The sequence below is a fragment of the Geotrypetes seraphini genome, chromosome 8, assembly GCF_902459505.1.
Source record: "Geotrypetes seraphini chromosome 8, aGeoSer1.1, whole genome shotgun sequence".
Lineage (NCBI taxonomy): Eukaryota > Metazoa > Chordata > Amphibia > Gymnophiona > Dermophiidae > Geotrypetes > Geotrypetes seraphini.
In genome coordinates this window covers 67754821-67770487 of record NC_047091.1, presented here as the reverse complement: position 1 = coordinate 67770487, position 15667 = coordinate 67754821, and the positions used below count along the sequence as shown (strand labels likewise).

Here is a 15667-nt window from a genome sequence, read left to right as displayed (position 1 = left end):
AAAGCCATGTTGCCTCGGATCCTCTAACGCATTAGATTCAAGGAAGTACACTATCCTTTCTTTCAGCAACCCTTCCATTATTTTTCCAACAACCGAAGTGAGGCTGTAGTTTCCTGCTTCTTCCCTGTGACCACTTTTGTGAATAGGGACCACATCCACTCTCCTCCAATCCCCAGGAACCACTCCCGTCTCCAGAGATTTGTTGAACAAATCTTTAATAGGACTCACCAGAACCTTTCTGAGCTCCCTTAGTATCCTGGGATGGAGCCCATCTGGTCCCATCGCTTTGTCCACCTTCATCCTTACATTGTCCAGTTTCATTTTCCATCTTCTGAAAATGTACTTTTGGCTTTAATAGCTTTTTTTTAATATGAAAGCCAGTGAACATTAACTTCAGCCCTGTGTCTAGTATTGGCTATGTGCAGTATATTGAAAATAAGCCCACAAATCTCTGAAAAGACAATTTATGGTTCAGTGTCCCCTGTATTCACCATCTCTTTTCTTTCTCCTTTCTCCACTAGCAACATTCTGGATTAACCCTCAATTTAAGATTCAACTGAATGATGAGGATGAGGATGAGGATGATTATGGGAGTGAAAGGGGCTGTACCTGTCTGGTGGCTCTCATGCAAAAAGACAAACGCAAGGAGCGGAAGCTTGGCCGAGATATGGAGACCATTGGCTTTGCTCTCTATGAGGTAACAGGCAGATCTTGACAGACCAACCAATTCTGATCAAGCAAGGGAGGCACCTGGTGTAGGTCGCTTTGCCTACCCTGGCTCTTTCCACAACTTTGGAAACCACCTGAGTAAATGTCTGTTTATACACAAGCAGGGAAAACATAGGTTGGGCTTAGGAATTTGTTGCCAAACTACAATGTATGTATAATGAAATAAAATAAAAACAACAAAATTGGAGTGTAGTCAGTGAATTGAGGAAGATGTGAACTGGGAGTCCTGGGGAAACCATGCACATAGTAATATTGCCAACTAGAGGAAGGATAGTTTGAGAATAATTTCCTCTGAGTCAGGAAATAGGTAAGACTTGGCTATTGCTTGAGTACCTGACTGTAAAACCGCTTAGATAACCTTGATAGGTGGTATATAAAATCCTAATAAACTTGAAACTATTTGAAGAGGCTTTTCTCTTGAGATTTCATGATTCTTGGTTCGTTTTATTTGATATGACTGCCTATCCAAAAACCTAAGCAGTTTACAATTATACAATATTATATAAGGGTTAAAATATGAAAAATTAAAATAAAAATAAATCCAAGACAGACATAACTATGGGAGGACAAAATGGGGAGGCCTAATTTACATCTAGTTTTCAAATCAATAAAAAAAATAGTAAAAATAAATATATGTGTTAAATATGAATCCTGGAGGGAATTAAGTACTGGGAAGGAAGAGAATGTGGGACTGAGATTTTGGAATGTATTTAGGATGATTTTTGCACTATTGTCAAGTTGTATTCTGAGAATTTCTATTTCCTATGTTATATTGCAGATCTGTCTATCTATATTAATTTTAAAAAACCTAAAGTTAAAAAAACAAACAAAAAAAACCTATTATTAAATAATAAGATCCATAAAGGAGGACAAGAAGAATGCCGGACTTACCGGTAGATAGTATATAGGGCTGCCAAGGATTCTAAACCATTGAGCTTGGTCGAGAAAAGGAAGCGCAATTTTAATCTGGGGTAAATGCTTTTGAAAAGTACAATGCTTTTAGAGCCTTTTAAAATTTGGACTGTGAAGTCTCAGACTGAATCAGTATCAGTAATTAAGCATTTACAATTCCTTTTCATCTCTATCAGATCAACCCAGACTTGTGGGTTATGTTCATCGCCTAGTAGATGGAGACAGAGAAAGTAGTTCTCTATGATGAGCCTCATAAGAGAACTGTGGACACATAGTTCCTCAATATTTTGCTTGCCTCACAAGTGGATGGAAGATAAAATAACCATGCAGTTCCTGACTTGGTTCTTAGCTAGTATTTAGTTGAGACATGTTTATTCTTTGGAGATTTTCCTTTTGAGCCACAAAGTTTCTCAGCTTTTTTTGACTTATTCACCTGAGCCAGTAATTACTGGATATTAGTTGAGTTGGGGGTTCCATTTGGGCTTTTTCTCCTGGCCTGGTGGAATTCCTGGGTTGCAGTGAAGTTGGGAATGCCTTTCCTGTTTGGCAAGAAGCAGTGGAGCTGAGCAAAATCTTAGAGGTTCTGAGATCCCTATCACCACTCCCCTTGCCTTAACTCTTCATAAGAGGCCGACATCTAACAAAAAGCTTGGTGAGTTTGTTCTGTGTTTATGTCTGGGAATTTGTGAGGCTAATGCTTTGATTTTGTTTGTATGCCTCTTAACACGACCGCAATTCCTTACCCATTCTTATTGGTGCTTGAAGAGCAACTCATCATTTCCACCTTTTAGCTGTCTAGGCATTTGGGGCTTCTTTCTATTATTTGATTTCATTTTTCTCACTGATGGCACTTCCAAAATTTTCCATGCAGCTATGCAGAACATGAGCAAGTATAGTCTTCCCTGCTTGTATTCTCTTTCAATCGTCCGTTCTTTGACTACTAATCATCAAAAACAAAGTGATTCACTACATCTACCTTCTGCACAATCTCTGGCCGATTATTTTACTGATAAAATTAAGAACACTAGAGCTACGTTTCAACCTCAAGCAAACCTTAACATCACTTCTGTCTCAGATTCGCAGAACCTTGACTTGCAGAATACTGACCTATTTCAATCTAAATGTTCTCATTCAAAAATTGTAGTTCTTTCCCCTCTTTTTTTGTGCCAATATATTTGTCTGTTTTAAAGTTTAGTTTGTTGTTGTTGCTGTTTTTGGTTTTTAAAACTTTGATGTTATTTTAATATTTGATGTCATTTTATTATTCTGTCTTAATTGTCTTTACCCTACTCAAATGCATTATGAATGTTAGCTGCTTTGAAACTTTGTAAAGGCGGGATAACAAAATTTAAATAAACTTGAAACTTCAAATCTATCTTATGAATATTCATTATGGATATATTGAAAACCTGATTGGCTGAAGTTCTCCCAGGACAGGTTTGGTAACCATTAGCCCAATAGTTAGGGTATCCTGTTGGTGAATGCTGGGTGCAGTCCCATTATTATATTTCTTTTGTCCTTGAGTCCTTGGATCTCCAAAAAATGTATTTTCTTCCCATTGGTTAATTCTCTGATATTTGGCCCTTTGAAGCTTATACACTGTGCTTTCTGGCATGGAGAAAGCATACTGGGCACCATGCAATTATCACTAACCCGCAGTCTGCATTCTCTCCGCTTAAGAACTTAAATTTCCCTGAGCACTTGTCATAGGTTGAGTGAACCTTGTTCACATAGGGTTTGCTACTATGGCAGATGCTTGACAGCAATTGGTTGTCTGAGCTGGGCAATGACGGCAGGGGTTCTCTGACCTTGCTAGCACAAGTTCCCAGAGTTTGGCATGGAGTTATCTGGGCTCATTTCTGAGGTCTTCTATGGGCTGAGCGCCTTCATTACATTTATTTATTCATTCATTCATTTTTATATCCCGTCCTCTCCAGGAGCCCAGAACGGGTTACAAGGATACATACACAACGTTTTCAGGAACAGAGACACATACATTACAGAATCAATAACATGCTACAGGATCAAAACACAAAGCTATAGAATCAATAACTTACAGCTTATAGAGAATGTGACTAAGAACACATGCTTTGCAGAATCTAAGAAAATAAATCATAGAGTCACGAATGGGTATTAACATATCTGCAGTGAACGGTAGAAGAACTGGTTAGCAGGCGCAGGTGTTCTGAGGTAAGGTACGTTGAAGCGAGGTCTGTCAAAGTTTGAGACCAGAATTGATCTGGTCCATGAAAAGAAGCTTCTTTACTACTTTCCGGAAGGTCAGTAGTTTATTTGCATTTAGGCTGCAAAGCTCGATTTCCCTGATTCTCAAGTTCTTTCGAACTCCTCTTGGTTTCATCTGAACTTCCCTGCATGGGTCAGCCAAATTTGGCAACTCAGTTTCAACTGAGCTCAGTTGTATGGAGTCAGTCAAGTTGTTCTGACCTCTTTCTGGCCTTGAGGATTGTCAGCAGCTTAAACTCAGCACTGTGGTCTCCAGAACATTATCGGATGGACTCTCAACTCTTTAAGCAAAACGTCTTTAATACAAAACTCAAATAAAAAAAAAATGAATGACCTTAGTTTATTGCTTGTACAAAGCTGTGGCTCTTGCCAAAGTCCCACCCTCTGTCAGTGTAATACCCTGCTGCAGGGATGGGTATTTTCAGCTTCTTGCAAAAGATAATGTTGTGCTTTAGAAATTAGCAGCACTAAAGCTATACTTGGAGACTAGCAGCACTAAAGGTAAAAATTTGATTGGGAACAGTGCTTCCTAAGAGCAGTATTTAGCTAGAATCATGGAGAGAGAGAAGATACAGAGCTCAGAACAGGACAGGAGCAGTCCACTTAAAGCTATGAACATTGGGAACCTGACTTAAAGTTACATACACTAAAATAAGCCTGCCTTCATGAATATGGGCAAAAACAAACAAAAAGTCACTCCATATGTATTGAATCAGAAAAAAAAAATCAAAAAATGTTCTTCTTTACTGTTTTTAGGAACTGTGCTCAGAGACATGAAGGCTATAAAACCGCCTCACCACACAATCATTGCATAGTTCAGTACAGTGTTTTATTCTTTTTAGAGTTTCATACCCAAAATGATAAAGCTATAACCTGTTTGGTTTTGAGTAATCAACTAGAGAGAGATATACCATTCTTCTGACGCTGTATTGAACTATGCAATGATTGGGTGGTGAGGCGGTTTTATAGCCTTCATGTCTCTGAGCACAGTTCCTAAAAACAGTAAAGAAGAACATTTTTAGATGTTTTTTCTGATTCAATACATATGGAGTGACTTTTTGTTTGTTTATGTTCTCTTTTGTCACTCAACAGCTTAGTACTGTGTGAGTTATATTGCCTCTCTTTTTGGCTTTTTCATGAATATGGGGGCAGACCATGAGTTGTTTAGCTCAGATTCAGTTAGGATTCACATCCCCCACCCAAATGATTTTTCTGCAAGCTTATTCAGCTTGCCTTCAGCTGAGCTCATTTCTGCAGAGTTAGTAAGGCTCAATGTGGGTCTTTGGTCAAGCTTTCTTCGGGAGCTTTAGCTGAGTTTCTCATCAAGGCTTCAACTTTATTTTTCAAATGAGATTGTTTCTCCTAACTTCCCTTCATTTTTTTTTCTAGGCTTAGCTGTATTTATGCATTAGTCCTTAGTCATGTAGGCTCAATAAGGGATTTCCTTGCTGCTTTCTTTGAGAATCTAACTCCTGAAGTAAGGATCTAATTTTCTTGGTTGCGGAAGGTGTTCTGTTCATTATAATTATGATCTAAGCTGTAGACTGATTTTTATTTGTTTGTTAGACTAAGATCTTTTGGTTTTGTATTTGTCTTTTACTGATGTAATATTTTTTTTTCTTGTAACTTGTTTATATTGTAAACCGCTTAATACTTGGTTGTCAAAAGTGGTATATCAAATTAATAAATCCAATCCAATTGGTCTGTCTCACATAGACAATTCAGGGATTTTTCCCTTTTACCTGAGCATCTCTTCAGCTTTGTGGCACATACTTTATCTACCCTCTGACTTGCTTCTTGCCCAGCTCTTTGGGTTTGCCCAGGTGCTAGAGGATGCCATCTTTTTTTAGCTAGGCAAAAAAAAAAAAAAAATTGCATTCTGTTACTTGGCAACATTTCTGCCCCTCATCTCCTATTACAGGCTCTCATCCAATCCAATAGACCTTTAAGATCTTAGGTGTAATTTTGGATCAGAATTTGACCATGAAGAACCAAGTGGATGCTAATACAAAAAGGTTTTCATATATTATGGAAACTATGTACTATTAGAGCATATTTGATGCCTCATCGTTTAGAGTTTTGGTACAGTCTTTGGTCTTGAGTTAGCTGGACTATTGTAATATTGTCTACCTATCAGGCACAGAAAAAAATCTGTATAGATTACGTATTCAGAATGCAGAGGTCCGACTTATTTTCAATTTGAAAAAGTTTGATCATGTCACTCTTTTTTTTCGCAAATTGCATTGGTTGCCAATAGAGTCCCGGGTGAAGTTTAAGTTTAGCTACATTTGTTACAAGGTTTTATCTGGCCTCGTACCTAGTTACCTCGTAGATTTGTTTACATTTGCCAACATTAGGCACTCTAGACGTTTACATGCACTATTTAATTTTCCATTTGTCAAAAGGTGCAAATTTAAAAGATATAATCATCATCTTTTGTCATATCAGGCAGCATCCTGGGATAATGATTTAAATCTTCTAATCACAACTTCTTGTACTTATCAACTATTTAGGAATATCAACTTATCAACATTTGAAATCCTACCTGTTCACTAGATACGTAGGTAACTTAATCCCTCTTCTACAAAGAGTCCCGAAACCCATAGAGATATAAAGGGCTTCGGGGCTGTTTGTAAACCACATAGAACTTAACGGTATTGCGGTATAGAAGTAAATTTTTATGTTATGTGTATGTTTATATCTACTTATTATCTGATATTTATCTTAGAGCCTTTATGGGCTTTCGGTGTTTTCTATTGGAAGAACACTTCTTGAGGATCAAGCAGGCTTTGTTTCTCTGCCTCTGGTGAGCTTCATGTCCTCTCCAGAAGAATAAGAATTTTCTTCCTTTCAGCATGTCCACATTTGTCTAACTGAGGATTGCAGAGGAAAATTTCTGGCTCTGTTTTCTTGGGTAGGCAGTTTACCTTCTTGGGACTCGTATGAAACTGACTACCATGCAGTTCTGGAGGAGTCATATTTTTGCTGGTTTATCACCTTTTATTTATTTATTTATTTATTATTTATTTAATTCGATTTTCTATACCATTCTCCCAGGAGAGCTCAGAACGGTTTACATGAGTTTATTCAGGTACTCAAGCATTTTTCCTTATCTGTCCCGGCGGGCTCACAATCTATCCAATGTACCTGTGGCAATTGGGGGGGGGGGGGATTAAGTGACTTGCCCAGGGTCACAAGGACCTTCTATCAATTCCGACCTCAGTTTATCATTACCCTCATGGTTCAGCTTACCTCTCTTCTCAAGGTTTGGTAGTCTATTCTTCTCTGGGACAGTGTTGCTACAGTGCCTTGGAATTATATCTTTTCAGTGGATGTCCACAGTTCATCTGGCCCATTTGCATGATCTCAGGTGAACTTTATGGCTTCCTGGTTACTGTTCCTAAGCATGTGGTGGAGCTCTACAACTTTGTCTTCAACTGCCCTCAGCTACAGGTACAATCACTTTTCTAGTCTGGGTTCAGTTATGGGTGTGCGTCCTCTGGTGGGCTAGCTTTTTCTTTAGTGAAGTGTGTGGCAGTTTTTCATTTTTTGCTATGGTAATTTATACAATTACACCTGATCACTGCCACTTTGAACTGCAGTTTCCACTGTATCTGGGTTGCTGAGGTTCTTAGATTCTTGAGCTCAGCCTGACTGCGGAAGCATTGTTCCACTGCTTCTCTGTAGTCTGGCTATCCATCTTATTTTTCTACTCTGGTTGTTTAGTTCAGCTTTGCATTTGGTTAATCTCCTTTCTAACACAGAGTTCTGGGAAGTCAAAATGATTTTAATGTCTTTCTGACAGGATTCTCTTTTTAAGTTACTCATGTGAGTTTTCCCATCAACTCCTGCTTTGGACAACATTGACTGGTAGTTAACATAAGAACATAAGCAATACCTCCGCTGGGTCAGACCTGAGGTCCATCGTGTCCAGCAGTCCACTCATGCGGCGGCCCAACAGGTCCAGGACCTGTGCAATAATCCTCTATCTATACCCCTCTATCCCCTTTTCCAGCAGGAAATTGTCCAATCCTTTCTTGAATCCCAGTACCGTACTCTGCCCTATTACGCCCTCTGGAAGCGCATTCCAGGTTGGGTAAAGAAGAACTTCCTAGCATTCGTTTTGAATCTGTCCCCTTTCAACTTTTCAGAATGCCCTCTTGTTCTTTTATTTTTCGAAAGTTTGAAGAATCTGTCCCTCTCCACTCTCTCTATGCCCTTCATGATCTTGTAAGTCTCTATCATATCCCCTCTAAGTCTCCTCTTCTCCAGGGAAAAGAGTCCCAGTTTCTCCAATCTCTCAGCGTATGAAAGGTTTTCCATACCTTTTATCAGACATGTCGCTCTCTGAACCCTCTCGAGTAACGCCATATCCTTCTTAAGGTACGGCGACCAATATTGGATGTATTACTCCAGATGCGGACGCACTATCGCCCGATACAATGGCAGGATAACTTCTTTCATTCTGGCAGGATAACTTCTTTCATTCTAGTAGTAATACCCTTCTTGATTATACCTAGCATTCTATTCGTTCTCATAGTGGCCACTGCGCACTGTGCCGTCGGCTTCATTGTCATGTCCACCATTACCCCTAAGTCCCTTTCTTGGATACTCTCCTTCAATAACATCCCTCCCATCGTATAGCTGTACCTCGGGTTCCTACTTCCCACATGTAGTACTTTGCATTTCTCAACGTTGAACTTCATCTGCCATCTCGTTGCCCATTCCCCTAGTTTGTTCAAGTCCCTTTGCAATTCTTCGCAGTCCTCTATAGTCGGAGCTCCACTAAATAGTTTGGTGTCGTCCGCAAATTTTATTATCTCGCACTTCGTCCCTGTTTCTAGATCTTTTATAAATATATTAAATAGCAGCGGTCCAAGCACCGAGCCCTGTGGAACACCACTCGTGACCCTCCTCCAGTATACTCCTACCCTCTGTGACCTACCCGCCAACCAGATTCTGATCCATCTATGTACGTCTCCTTCCACCCCATGGTTCTTCAGTTTCCAAAGTAGGCATTTATGGGGTACCTTGTCAAAGGCTTTTTAGAAATCTAGATATATGATGTCTATGGGGTCTCCTCTGTCCATCCGTTTGTTAATTCCTTCGAAGAAGTGCAATAAGTTCGTTAGGCACGATCTCCCCTTCCAGTCAAAATTGCTTGCTTGCTGTGAGTGAGCCTTGGTTTAAAGGTATACTATCTTCTCTCTCTATATCTGTAATCTCATTGTTATGCCATTGAAAATAGCTGTGTGTGCACAGTTCCCTTATGGAGCATATCACGGAGAACTACTTTTTTTCACTCTCCAACTGCTGGTCAACAGGATTATAAGGAAAAAAATTATCAGGTAAGATATCATTTCTCCTTATATGCGCTCACAAATATTAATTACACTTGATATTTTTATTTGGGGAGATTATATTTTTAAGTCTGATTGTAATTTTGTATATTGTTTTAATATGCTGGTGCTTTGCAGTTATGGCATGTAATCACATTTATGGAAATAACTGTAGTCCAAGGATCACCTGTCAGTGCAGGGGAACTCGCTCAGTAATATCAGTGCATGCAAAGGCAGATTGCTGATGAATTTTTCTGTTTTTTTCCCTTTTTAGGTGCCTTCAGAGGTATGTATTCTCCCCTCATCTCTCTTCTTCTGTATGAGTGATCAGGGTTATGTTTGTGGTAGATTCTTGGGCTCTAATGGGAAGTACAAGGAGCAGGAGTCACCATGTCAGAGAGAGAGATGATGTTTCAGTGATCTTGAGTGTTGGGGATAGGAGCCATTCATCACTTCATTGTCTTCATCAGGCAGGTCCCATCCTATTTATTTATTTGGATCTATTAACCACCTTTTCATGAAGAGATTCCACCCAAAGCAGTTTACAATACATTTGAATAGTGATCAGGTGCTCAAGTTTTTTTCCCCATCCGTCCTGGCCAGCTCACAATCTAATTGTGGTACCTGGGGCAATGGAGGAATTAAGTGACTTGCCCAGAGTCACAAGGAGCATGCTGGAATTGAACTCGCAACCTCAGGGTGCTGAGGCAGCAGTTTTAACCAATAGACCACTCCCTCCCTTTAGTGTGCATACTAAGTTCACTTTCTATAAGTGTTTGGGGGTGCATATGAAATGCCGTATGCATGATGAGCAAAGAGTTCACCTTGCATTGTCTCTCTAGCCTTAGCAAAAAAAAATGTCATTTTACAGCGAATCAGCTACCCACTCTCTCCCAAGTTTGTCCTGATGGTGTATATCTGTGATATAAGAGTAACAATAGCTAGCCAGGAGGCAGGGGTGGGTCATATAACCAGGCCTCTAATGCCACAGAATCTCTTTCGCAGTGCCATAACCAGCCAGTTGTTCACCTCAAGCGTGATTTCTTCCTGACCAACAACTCACGGGCCCGATCCGAGCAGTTCATCAACCTTCGGGAGGTCAGCACACGAATGAAGCTGCCCCGGGGCGAGTATATCCTGGTGCCTTCCACCTTTGAGCCCAATAAAGAGGGTGACTTCGTTGTACGGGTCTTTTCAGAGAACAAACATGGCACAGTGTAAGTGTAATGGGCGTAATCCCACTGCTCACACAAGAAAGTCTCCCCCTCCCCCACAAATACTGTGACCCAAGTAGAAATTGGTGTTTGTCTTGGCTAGTAATTGACATGCTGAATGTTTTTGAATTTCCCTTCAGGGTAATGGATGATGATATCAAGGCTGATCTGCCAGAAGAGGTAAAAATCAAGTCCTGCTCTTGTCCAAAGGCATGAAGTGTTATCTTTCTCCAAAGGCTCAGCATGTGCCCTGTCCCCAGTCCTAGCATCTCATTAAACCCTTTAAAGCCAATCTAAATAACATTGATGTGCCACTTGCTACACTACAACACACACTACCATAGAGTAGAATTCAAAAGAGGATTGAGCAAGTTCCAGGAGGAAAGGTCCATAAAAAAATTAGTAGCTTGCTAGATTGGGAAAGCAATTGCTTACAAATGATCAAAATCCAACTACACTACAAGAAGCAGTGGAATCAATAATACCAATCCAAAACACTTCCACCTTGTGAAGATTCACTGTGAAATGAAGTGCAGCAAACTAACTCCCTCTTCTATCAAGCTGCACTGCTGAGCAGCACGAGCTAAATAATGAGCCACCTATTCTGTTCCTATGGGTAGATTGGCATTTAGCTCGCACTGCTCGGCAGTGCAGCTTGATGAAAGGGGGGGTTAGTATGTAATGAATATTATAAAAATGTATACATGAACAAATACTTACTTAGATAGTTATATGAATATAAATGTGAGAGGAAAAGCCTCAGAACCCCATCCGGAATTATATTTTCTTACAGTCAGTTTGGGTTGACCCTCACTGGCATAAAAAACTCTCACATCTCAAAAATTAAATTCTCCTTATTAATTTCACTTTTTACTACATTGAAAAACAAATGTGTCTGTCCTTTAATTTTGCAAGGCTGAAAAGCACTTATCTGTCAAATGAGAAAAAAAGTTTTTGGGGAAAAAATTTTCTTCTAGGGAGCTGTTTTAGCAATTAATGTATGAAGAAGATCCCACCCCAATTAGTGTATGAAGAAGGTCTCACCCCATTGGAGGGGCCTTAGGCGTCTGGGCCAAGCAGAACCTTAGCCCCTTCCCGGTGCATCTGGGGAGGGGCCTGAGGCTCTGATTGGCTCAGGCTGTTTAATTGGAGGGGCATTAAACAACTTGGGCCAATCAGAGCATCAGATCCTTCCCTGGTGCATCCCGAGATGCACCGGGGAGAGGAAGGCCCATTTTTTGACGATGTAGGACTTCTGGGAGGAAGTAGTCCATGTCCTTCTGTGCATCAATTTGGAGGTAAGGGTGAAGGGGCATCGGAGGCGGGGGTCGGTGTTCTATGGCAGAGGGGGGGTCATTTGCCAGCAGGGGAGGTTGGGCATCTCTCCCACTGCAGGGAGGGGTGTTGCTGCTGTTCCGGGGAGGGGGGTGTTCACCGCCACTGCAGGGGAGGGTAGGAGTGTTGTGATGCAGCTCCCCCTGCATCATAACACAGACTTTCTAACAGTCTCTGACACTGACCGGCACCCCTAGACCAGTTGCTTTTTTTTATGTCACCAAAAGCCGATGTCACTTTTAGAAAATGGCTCGGCGTTTTTTAAGAATCCACCAGAGGGCTCATTTCAATGTTGGAGAGCCCATTTGCATGTCATTGTTGGAGACTGCTAGAAAGCTTACTATTGACAGAGATAATCCGTTTTGATAATCTGCCTCTAAAATGCTTACAGGCTAAACCGTTGGTAAATAGTTTAGCAATGGCGTTTAAGTTTTGAGAATCTGGCCCCAAGTGCTGTTAAAGCGGCCAGGACCAGTTCCTAGCTGGTTAAATAGTTCTGAGGATGTTGGGCTTGCTGACCTTTGATGGGACTAAGCTGACTTTTCTGATGATCTTGTGTAACATCACAGAGTCTAATACTATACAGAAGCAAGCAGCCTCTCTGCAGTTGACCCTGTGGTTGCAGTGGCTGCACTAGAAATGAATTGTGATGTTCATTGGAATTTTGATCACTATTTTCTCCATCTTTTCACAGCATATACTCTCAGAAGAAGAGATAGATGAGAGCTTTAAAACGCTCTTCAAGCAGTTATCTGGACCTGTAAGTATATGATTCTAAGCATCTAGGGTGGGAGAATTGCATTCCATATTTCTGCTCCCTGTGTGTGTCAATGTGACACATTCAAAGGGCTCTTCAGCTCTCCGTAATGTATTCCTGTTGTCTATCTATCAGGTGAAAGCTCTGATGAAGATCCACAAGTGAAGATCCTCATTCATAACTGCAGGAATAATTAAACGAAAGGAGTTTTTGAATATAAAGACATAGATATGTAGAACATAACAACACTTAAGGACTGTAAGACTTAATAGCATAGAAACACAGAAAATGATGGAAGATAATGACCGTATGGCTTATCTTGTAAGCCTGTCAGTACCACCTACCTCTCCCTTAGAGATCCTATCTGCTTTTCCCATGCTTTGTTAAAGTAAGACATGATCTATCTCCATCTCCTCCATTGGAAGACTGTTCCATATATCCATCATCATTTCAATAAAGAAATAGTTCCTTAGATTATTCCTGAGTCTAACCCCTTTCACCTTCATCCTATGCCCCTGTATTCCAGAGTTTCCTTTCAGCTGAGAGAGACTTGTCTCCTATGAATTTATGTTATGGAGGTATTTAAATGTCTTTAATATCTCCCCTCTCAGTGTAAACGCTGAAGCTAAAGCTCAAATTTCAACTATTTTCTGTCTAAAGCCTACAGTTGAAATGCATTTGCAGGGGCTTTGCCTCAGAAGCTACCGGGCAATCTCTGCTCCAGAGCTATGAAGGAGAACCCGAATTTCTCATTGGTTAACCTTCAACAGTCTATCATAGGCAGACCCCGCTGTAATAATTTTAATGGTAAAATAATTAAATCATCATCCAAAAAAATGCAAGCCCCACTTATCTGTTGCTTCATGGCAGACAGGTTTAATAACGTGATTCAGGCACTATTGAGGCCAACGTATCATGATTGAAAAATCATTTCTTCAGGGCTCTGCATTTTACAGAGAAGGTCCCAGGAATAGTTCAGGGCCCGAGGGCCCCCACTTGGAAACATAGCCCTTAAGGTCCACAAGAACATAGTATATCAATCCTCTGCCAATCGAAAAGGCCCTCCGCTATGATGTGGAACATAGGGTCCAGCTGACCCTTGCGGAAAAGATCCATCTTGATGGTCCTAAAGCCATACCAGCCGCATGAGGCCACTAAATCCCAAAATGAACAATTTCTCAGGCCATACCAGCCTGCTCAGGAGGCGGATGAAGACAGTCCACAAAAATCTCATAATTCCTCCAGCTTAGATAGGGTGATGGTGACAGTTGGTTATGTGCTGGCTTTGAAACCACCAATTTTTTAATACAGTACTTTTATTTTTCTAAAATTAATGTTTATGCTTCAAGCACCCAGCATATAAACATCCATTTCCCTTGTATTATAGAACAGGATCTACATTGGCACAATCTGTTCTAAAATACTGGCCATCTCAATTCCTACTTCTACACTACTATTACTACTATTAATTATTTCTATAGTGCTACCAGACGTACGCTGTGCTGCACAGAGTCACAAAGAAGAAGAAAACAGTCCCTGCTCGAAAGAGCTTACAATCTAAACTGACAAACAAGATGTCATGGATACAGTTAAGGGGAACAGTTAATCAGCTGGGTTGGAGGGCAGAGGAGTAGGGTTAAGGATTGAAGGCTATATCGAAAAGGTGGGTTTTCAGTCTGCTTTTAAACAGGGGAAGGGAAGGGTCCTGACCTGTCTAAAATGGGGCTGCACATGTATCGACTGATCTGTCCAGGTTTATTTCTGGTACTTAACCATAGACTTCAGCTGATCTCTGGTTTTCCTCTAACATTTTTGAATTTGTGCTATCCTAGTTTTTAACCCTTATTCCCCACTGCTGAGGATCCAGTGGGCTTATCACAGGTTTTCTTAAATATTGTTGCTGCTCTTGTCTGTTATCTATTGCCCTGGGGGCTATTCATATTTTCTAAATGTAATTGCCTCATTATTGAAATGAACCACATGAGAAAAAAGCATTTTAATAAGTTTCCTTTTGATTGGATTTGCCTGGGTCTTGACTCACTCCCTTTTCCCTTCCATGTCACAGGATCAAGAGATTAGTGTGAAGGAGCTTCAGACAATCCTGAACAAGATCATCTGTAAACGTAAGTCAGAGAGGGCAGAGGCAGGAGGAGGCCCCAGTGTCTGACTAATGGTATCCTGAGTTCTGATGGTATCAACTGGAAGGATTTTGAGCTAGGAAAGGGTTAGTGCCCAAGAAAATGATCTGGGTGTTATTGTAGATGATACAATGAAAACCTCCATTCAATGGGCAGCGGCAGCCAAAAAAGCAAACAAGATGCTACCGTGTTTCCCCGATGATAAGGCAGGGCCATCAAATAAGACAGCCCCCCCTTTTTAGAAAAAATTGTAAAATAAGGCACCCCCCCCCCGCAAATAAGCCACCCACCGATACCTGCGCTTACCCGAATCGGGTGATACGGTGGGTGACTCCGTGTGGTCCCTCCGTCTACCTCGGGGGTCGGCAACCCGCGGCTCCAGAGCCGCATGCGGCTCTTTTCCACCTTTGCCGTGGCTCTGGTAGTGTGTCACGCAGGCATGCAACTTACAAGTCCGGCGTCGCGGCGGGAAATAGCCATGCTGAGCAGTGAGCTCAGCACGTACACAGATGAAAGCCTTGCTTGCTGATTGGTCCGGCGGCCGTGCCGCCGGACCAATCAGCAAGCAAGGCTTTCATCTGTGTAGTGCTGAGCTCACTGCTCAGCATGGCTATTTCCCGCCGCGACGCCGGACTTGTAAGATGCACGCCTGAAAAAGAAATCATCCTGGCCGGGGTCGGTGTCATGCTCCGGAGATCTACAGCCTTCCTATCTCCCTCTCCCTTCTACCTGCTTCCGGCCACATCCCCTGCTCCGCGGCTCTCTTCGGCAACTCAGCAGCAGCGATCGACACAAGCTTCTGACGTCGGGGCCTACCCTCTGCGAGTCCCGCTTGTTTCAACTTCCTTTTTCCACAAAGGCGGGACTCGTAGAGGGAAGGCCTCGATGTCGGTAGCTTGTCTTGATCACCGCTGCTGACAAGTTACTGAAGAGAGCCGCGGAGCAGGGGGGTGTTGCCAGGTGCGGGTAGAAGGGAGAGGGCCAGATGCAGGACTCGTG

At 41.5% G+C, this 15667-nt stretch overlaps 1 protein-coding gene across 3 annotated transcripts in view; it reads left to right on the top strand.

Annotated features, from left to right (window-relative positions):
• Positions 1-15667, top strand: part of CAPN1 (calpain 1) — a 171244-nt gene that overhangs the window by 131463 nt on the left and 24114 nt on the right. For all 3 annotated transcript variants that reach the window (XM_033954078.1, XM_033954079.1, XM_033954080.1), the window contains 6 exons: positions 522-697; positions 9499-9510; positions 10230-10441; positions 10579-10618; positions 12468-12533; positions 14596-14653. In XM_033954078.1, coding sequence (XP_033809969.1) covers positions 522-697; positions 9499-9510; positions 10230-10441; positions 10579-10618; positions 12468-12533; positions 14596-14653 — 564 coding nt within the window. The remainder of the gene's footprint in view (positions 1-521; positions 698-9498; positions 9511-10229; positions 10442-10578; positions 10619-12467; positions 12534-14595; positions 14654-15667) is intronic.